This window comes from Symphalangus syndactylus, chromosome 10 (genome assembly GCF_028878055.3).
Source record: "Symphalangus syndactylus isolate Jambi chromosome 10, NHGRI_mSymSyn1-v2.1_pri, whole genome shotgun sequence".
Lineage (NCBI taxonomy): Eukaryota > Metazoa > Chordata > Mammalia > Primates > Hylobatidae > Symphalangus > Symphalangus syndactylus.
Window position 1 is genome coordinate 88,731,806 of NC_072432.2, and position 7,117 is coordinate 88,738,922.

Genomic DNA, 7,117 nt, shown 5'->3' on the forward strand with positions numbered 1-7,117 from the left:
TGTAGTGGTGCTCACCTGTAGTCCCAGCTACTCAGGAGGCTAAGGTGGAGGATCGCTTGAGGCCAAGAGTTCAAGGCTGCAGTGTACAATGATCACTGCACTCCAGCCTGGACAACATAGCAAGACCCCATCTCTAAAAAATAAAAAGCGATGAGTTGGATGTGAGAGTGTTCCACCTTCAGGGAGCTGCAACGAGTATCACGTGCTAGAGCAGCAGTTCTCAAGCCTGTGCATCAGAATCCCCTGGAGGCCTTGCTGGAATGAAGATTCCTGGGTTCCACCTCTGACTTTCTTATTCAGTAGATCTGAAGTGGGGTCCAAGAGTTTGCATTCCTAAGTTCCCAGGTGATAATAAGGCCAGTGGTTCGCAAATGTAGCATGCACTTCCAAGTTTTGTAAATAACCTCTTAGCTTTGTCTGTGAATAGGGATCATAAGAGTACCAACTTCAGAAGGTTATGAATGCTAAAGGATGTATTATACACAGGCAATGAACACTGGCGCACGGAAAGCACTTGAAAAACAAACAGTAGTTCTTGTTATTACCGTTATCAGGTAAGGTAGTAGGGAACTGCTGATACTGAAGGGCTTTAGCAAGGAAATGGCTGACCAGATGTGCCTTTTTTTGTTTTTTTTTTTTTTTTGAGACCAGGGTCTTGCTCTGTTGCCCAGGCTGGAGTGCAGTGATGTGACCTCGGCTCACTGCAACCTCTGCTCCTAGACTTAATCAATCCTCCCACTTCAGCCTCCCCAGTAGCTGGGACTACAGGTGTGCACCACCACACCTGGCTAATTTTTGTATTTTTTGTAGAGACAGGGTTTTGCCACATTGCCTAGGCTGGTCTCAAACTCCTGAACTCAAGTGATCAGCCCATCTCAGCCTCCCAAAGTGCCGGGATTACAGGCATGTGACACCGTGCCCAGCTGAGAGATGCATTTTTTAAAAATCCCTGTTATAGGCTGGGCACAGTGGCTCAGGCCTGTAATCCCAGCACTTTGGTAGGCCGAGGTGGGGGGATCACCTGAGGCCAGGAGTTCAAGACCAGCCTGGCCAACATGGTGAAACCTTGTCTCTACTAAAAATACAAAAATTAGCCAGGCGTGGTGGCGGGCACCTGTAATCCCAGCTACTTGGGAGGCCAAGGCAGGAGAATTGCTTGAACCCGGGAGGCGGAGGTTGTGATGAGCCAAGATCGTGCTACTGCACTCCAGCCTGGGCAACAGAGTGAGACTCCATCTCAAAAAAAAAAAAAAAAATCCCCGTTATTCACATGGTGTCAGGAACTGGACTGTGGTGAGGCAGTTTAAACAGCTCTAGGGAGAGTCAAGGAGCTGTGAACTAAGTCAAAGGCCCTGGGGATGAAGAAGCAATGGACTTGAGACGTACCAGGGGTAGAATCCAGGAAACAGGACCATCCTGGAGAAATCTGTACTTCCTAGAAAGCTTTGTTTTTAAATCATACCAAATACTTTCATATATTTATAGTTTCTTCTGATTACAAATATGATATGTGCTTTTTACAAAAATTCTAATATTTTATGTAACGTAAAAAGTAAAAATCCCTTCTAATTCCAACTCTAGAGACAACTTCTTTTGATAGCTCACTTTATATGCCTCAAGATTTTGTTTTTCTGGAAATTCATATGTATTTCTTAAAGGCATTATTCCATAAAAACTGATTTTCTTTTTTTTTTTATTATTTTTTATTTCTTGAGATGGAGTCTCACTCTGTCGCCCAGGCTGGAGTGCAGCAGCATGATCTCTCGGCTCACTGCAACCTCTGCCTCCCGTGTTCAAGCGATTCTCCTGCCTCAGCCTCCCCAGTAGCTGGGATTATGGGTGTGTGCCACCATGCCTGGCTAATTTTTGTATTTTTAGTAGGAGACGGGGTTTCACTATGTTAGCCAGGCTGGTCTTGAACTCCTGACTTCAGGTGATCTGCCCACTTTGGCTTCCCAAAATGCTGGGATTAAGGCGTGAGCCACTACGCCCGGTCAAAACTGATTTTCACCTTACATTTTTCACTTAGGGCTATGACTCAGACATCAGAGTAGTTAAGAGGTATATACCTTCTTCCTTTTAATGGCTGTACAGTCTCTCTTGGTAGAGAGATACCAAAAGCCATCTACCAGTTTCCGTGTTCAATGCGCACTTGGGGCCTGAGAGGCTCTAAAATCAGGTTGAGGCTGCTTCTTTGAGGGCAGAGATTTGGAAGCAGTTATCCCAAGGGTGAGCACTTGTTGGGGCTTTGGCCAAGTGTACTGAACCTTTCTGAGCCTCTCACCTGCCTGTGTCACAGTTGGGTGTGAAGCTCCAGGTCGGTAGGGCAGGTTGCTGTGCTTATTTAGTATAATTCAGTCACTATTGTTGGGTGGGTGTTAATAAGGTGTTTCTAGTCTTGCTTTTTTTTTTTTTTGAGACGGAGTCGCCCAGGCTGGAGTGCAGTGGCGCGATCTTGGCTCATTGCAACCTCCGCCTCCCAGGTTCAAGCAATTCTCCTGCTTCAGTCTCCTGAGTAGCTGGAATTACAGGCACCCACCACCACACCCAGCTAATTTTTGTATTTTTAGTAGAGACAGGGTTTTGCCACATTGCCCAGGCTGATATCAAACTCCCAACCTCAAGTGATCCTCCCGCCTTGGCTTCCCAAAGTGTTGGGATTACAGGCATCAGCCACCATGCCCTGCCTAGTCTTGTTTTATGATAGAGCCCAGGCGGGAATGTCCTGCATGCGTGAGGATTTCATGCCTGCTTTTGCCCTGCCTCTGGTCCACCCAGGGATTTTAACTCCCTGAGCCTGGCAGAGGGCAGCAAAGGCTTGTTGTCTGTCCTTTCACAGGTGCAGCCCATCCAGCCCACACCAACCGTGCCCCAGCCTGCTGTGGTCATTGCCAGCCCAGCTCCAGCAGCCAAGCCATCTGCCTCTGCTCCTATCCCAATTACCTGCTCAGAGACCCCCACCGTCAGCCAGTTGGTGTCCAGTAAGTGGCTCCTGGAGGAGTAGTGTGGAGAAATGGGGAGGCATTTATTTGGGCACCCAACCTCTTCAGATGCTTTCCTTGATATCCTGGGGTCCAGAGGGGAAGGGCAGAGGCCCAATATGAGGGGCTGGCTTTTTTATTCCCATTCCTGTTGAGGTGGGGTTTGGGCACGATGACGGTGGAGGCTGTCAGGCTGGCTGGCTGCTTTTTGGAGAGGCCGAGCCGTGGGCTGTCTCCGCTATGGTCTCTCACCCAGTATTTGAGGAATGTGGGTGACCAACAAGTGTGTTTGGGGCCAGGCCTAGGGAGAATGGGGGAGGGTGAGCAGTTAGAGCTGGAAGAACTTGAAAATAGCTCCTTACCCCTGTTAGTTTAGGCCCCTTTTCTTCAACTCTTGCTTGTCTTGGGGACAAAGGTGATAAGGGTCTTGAAGGTACGTGAGCCTTTTCCCAGGTGTCCTCACCTGTCACTACTGCATCAGTTCAGACCAATGAGCCAGATAAACAGGGATGGTTCCCATGTTACACACTCATCCCTGCTCCCTCCCTCTGGCCTAGAGCCACATACTCCAAGTCTGGATGAGGATGGGATCAACTTAGAAGAGATCCGGGAGTTTGCCAAGAACTTTAAGATCCGGCGGCTCTCCCTGGGCCTTACACAGACGCAGGTGGGTCAGGCTCTGACTGCAACGGAAGGTCCAGCCTACAGCCAGTCAGCCATCTGCCGGTGAGTAAGGCTGCCCTAGACAGGATTAGGGCCTGCTCAGCTGTCTGGTACCACCAGGCACTCATGGGGACCTGGGCACCGGCCCCTTTTCCATATGCGCCCTTGCTCCGGCCTTTTTCCAGATAAAGAAGACCATCTTAAGGGTAGATATGAACACCTGGGGTAGTCAAAGACTGACCCTGTCCTTCTGAGGTCCTCTGAAGTTTATCCCCCAATCCTGGGCATTAATATGGGTCTTCTTTGGGAAACCCAAGACCCTAATCCACTGAGGAATTCTAGCAGGAAAGGAGTACAGCTTATAAAATTAGTCACCAAAGTGGGAACTTCCATTCTATGTTGGCCCTTAACTGAAACCCACCATACCTCATCATGCTCCCATCTCCCTTCTAACAAGGCATGACTGTAAAGTAACATAGCTGAGTTTTCTGTAAGCAGCCTACAAACTGGTTTTGGTGCCAGAAGGGATAGAGTTTCAAACAAGAATAAGCGCATGGCTCAGGGGTGGCCAAAAGGTTTCATCTGCCTGCCAGCTCCATAGATCAGGCTAGAGTGACCTTTAGAGGGCCTCCAGCATCCTGTGGAGAATCCTGTCACCACATCCAGCTGAGCCAGAAAGAGCAGCCTGACTTGTTAGTGATGCTGCTATGGGAGTGTGACTGGAGGCCTCCCAAGGTGACTCCTCAAAGGACTTCATTCATTTAGGGGAACGTTCTAGAATGGTTGTTTGTAAGGCAGTTGCACTATTGTTATTCCACTACTGACTGAGCCGAGGCCATGGGAATGGTTTCCCTGTTAGGACCGGGTGCATCAGAGGGTCTGAGGAGTCTGGGCTTGGCCAAACTAGAGGGGTCTTGGTGGAGGTGGTGACGGGAGCACTGGGTACAGTCTCACCAGCCCCTAGAGGAGCGGCCCCTTGAGGATGGAGCCTGCACCTAGGTGCAGGGTGTGCCAAAGAGACCGACATGCTCTCACTGCCTCTTCCTGGGTATGGGTTGCCCACAGGTTCGAAAAGCTGGACATCACACCCAAGAGTGCCCAGAAGCTAAAGCCGGTGCTGGAAAAGTGGCTAAACGAAGCCGAACTGCGCAACCAGGAAGGCCAGCAGAACCTGATGGAGTTTGTGGGAGGCGAGCCGTCCAAGAAACGCAAACGCCGCACCTCCTTCACCCCCCAGGCCATAGAGGCTCTCAATGCCTATTTTGAGAAGAACCCACTGCCCACAGGCCAGGAGATCACTGAAATTGCTAAGGAGCTCAACTATGACCGTGAGGTCGTGCGGGTCTGGTTCTGCAATCGGCGCCAGACGCTCAAGAACACCAGCAAGCTGAACGTCTTTCAGATCCCTTAGGGCTTAGCCCCTGGCCCTGTGTTCTAGCACTTTGTCCATTTCCTGTGGCACCTGGCTGCAGCCACTGCCATGACAGCACCTGTCATTTTGCCACGTGCAGCTGTGCTCACCCCAGGTCATCAGACTCCACCGTGTGCATGTGCATCAATGTCCCTCTTTTCTCCCACACATCTCACATCATGGGGAGGCCAGAGGGGGCCACATGAGAGCTCCAGGCTCTGGGCTGGTCACTCCGAAGAAGAAGATTTGTGTTGTCACTTAGAGAAGCACCTTGCTAGCATGGTTTCTGAAGGGTGAATTCTGGTGGGGAACCAGAAACTCCCTGTCTTTGGGTCAGGGCTGAAGCAGCTCCTAAGGACCACTGGCCATTAGCTCTTGCTTTTGACAGCATTCTCTTTCCACCTTCTCTTCTCCTTTGCTCCTCTGTGTTAGTGTGGCAGGTATGACAACTCATCCAGTGGAACCACAGCCTCACACTGCCCTTCCGCCCCCACACTTTTCCTGCAGGCGCACCGAAAGGACCCAGGAGATACAATTCAAAAAAGTGTGATGTGCTGCTCAGAAGGTCAGACTCAATGTCTGCCTTGACCTCAAGGTCAGAAGATTCCCAAACCCCTGGGGCTGGAACATGGGATCTCCTCTCCCACCTCTTCCTGGTTCCTTTGCGGGGAAAATTGCACTAAAACAGAACGTTTTCTTAATCCATGTTGGAAGGAAGCAACAGTGAACTCTACCTGTCCTGGAGTTGTCCTGGGTCAGCAGAAGGTTGGGAATTTAGAAAATCAGGCTGTTCTTTCATGTTTTAATCTAATCTCTGTCAATGGCCATCCCTCCCACAAAAAAACGTGGGTTAAGAGAACTTGCAGACTGGATGTGCAAGCAAATGGGCAACTCTGGAGAAAAATAAGGAAAGGAACGCTGACTTTCTCTTTCTTTCTCTTGTCCCCACACCCATTCCCAACCCAATACTGGGGCCTTCTCAAAAGGAGCAAATTAAACAATAAACCAGACAGCAAGGCCCTGGGGGAAAGGTCAACATCCTGAAATAAATGATGGAGCCCGGGAAGGTCTCTTGTGGAAGTTAACTTAACTCTGATTTTCTTTGTAACTTTAAGCCTTGGATACTGGAGGAGAAATCTCATTTTGTTGAGTCTCAGACCATGTCTATGTGTAAGCAATCCCCACAGTGTCCTCTGAGCCAAGAACACCCCCAGATCAGATTGAGTTTTGCCTCTAGACAGGGTAGCTATAGTACCTTGGGGGTTAGCTCTCATCCAAGCTGTTAAGTGAGTTTCCAGCCTCACTGTGGCTGGAAAGCCCCTAAAACTCAGTATGTAACTCCAGGAAGTCAGGAGAGAATTGAGATTTGCCTAGATGACCACAGGCTTGCGGTGTAGACCGTCCCTAAAGGGCCCCAAGTCAAGGGGGTCAACCACCCCTCTCTTCAGTACTCTTATCCTTACAGAGGCTGGTCTCTAACAGCTGCCTCCACTGGACCTCCCATGATCCACCCTGAGGGAATGACCGTCAGGCAGGGACACATCACCACCTCCGTCAGTCACTGGTGCAGAGCCACCTCCTAGCCTAGCTCTCTGGTGTGCTGTTTCCTTTCCCACTTACTATTGGTGCCTCCCAGGCCCTGCAATGCCAGCATGGCCACCCTCTTGGTAGCCTGGCCAGTGAGAGGGGGACAGTTGTGTGCTGAATTAGCACATGCACGTGCAGTGTGCACAGGCACGCGCACGCACGCACACACACACACACGCCCTGCTGCATTTGGACAAACCATGCCTGCCAGAGTGTAGCAGAGGTGAGGAAGCAGGTGGGCAGCTTGCCTGACCCAGCTTCCCAGGAGAGCGTGTTTCCAACAGAGAGTCTTGACATTCTAGTTCAGGGTTATCGACCTGCCTCAATGAGGTGACAGACTCATTTGGGAGGGGTGTTGCAAACAAGTTTTCAGTGAGAATAGTTAAGTTCCAGAGCTTGTAAAGTATTCAGTGACTTACACTTCAGTAAATTAGGCCAGGCACGTTGGCTTACGCCTGTAATTCCAACACTTTGG

General features: G+C 50.1%; 1 protein-coding gene across 6 annotated transcripts in view; it reads left to right on the plus strand.

The window, feature by feature from the left end:
* The window catches only part of POU6F1 (POU class 6 homeobox 1), a 28,963-nt gene extending 22,823 nt beyond the window's left edge, over positions 1–6,140 (plus strand). For all 6 annotated transcript variants that reach the window (XM_055294805.2, XM_055294807.2, XM_055294804.2 and 3 more), the window contains 3 exons: positions 2,840–2,981; positions 3,539–3,707; positions 4,710–6,140. In XM_055294805.2, the coding sequence (XP_055150780.1) occupies positions 2,840–2,981; positions 3,539–3,707; positions 4,710–5,055 (657 nt within the window). In that variant the 3' untranslated portion in view covers positions 5,056–6,140. The remainder of the gene's footprint in view (positions 1–2,839; positions 2,982–3,538; positions 3,708–4,709) is intronic.
* The last annotated feature ends 977 nt before the right edge of the window (positions 6,141–7,117 follow it).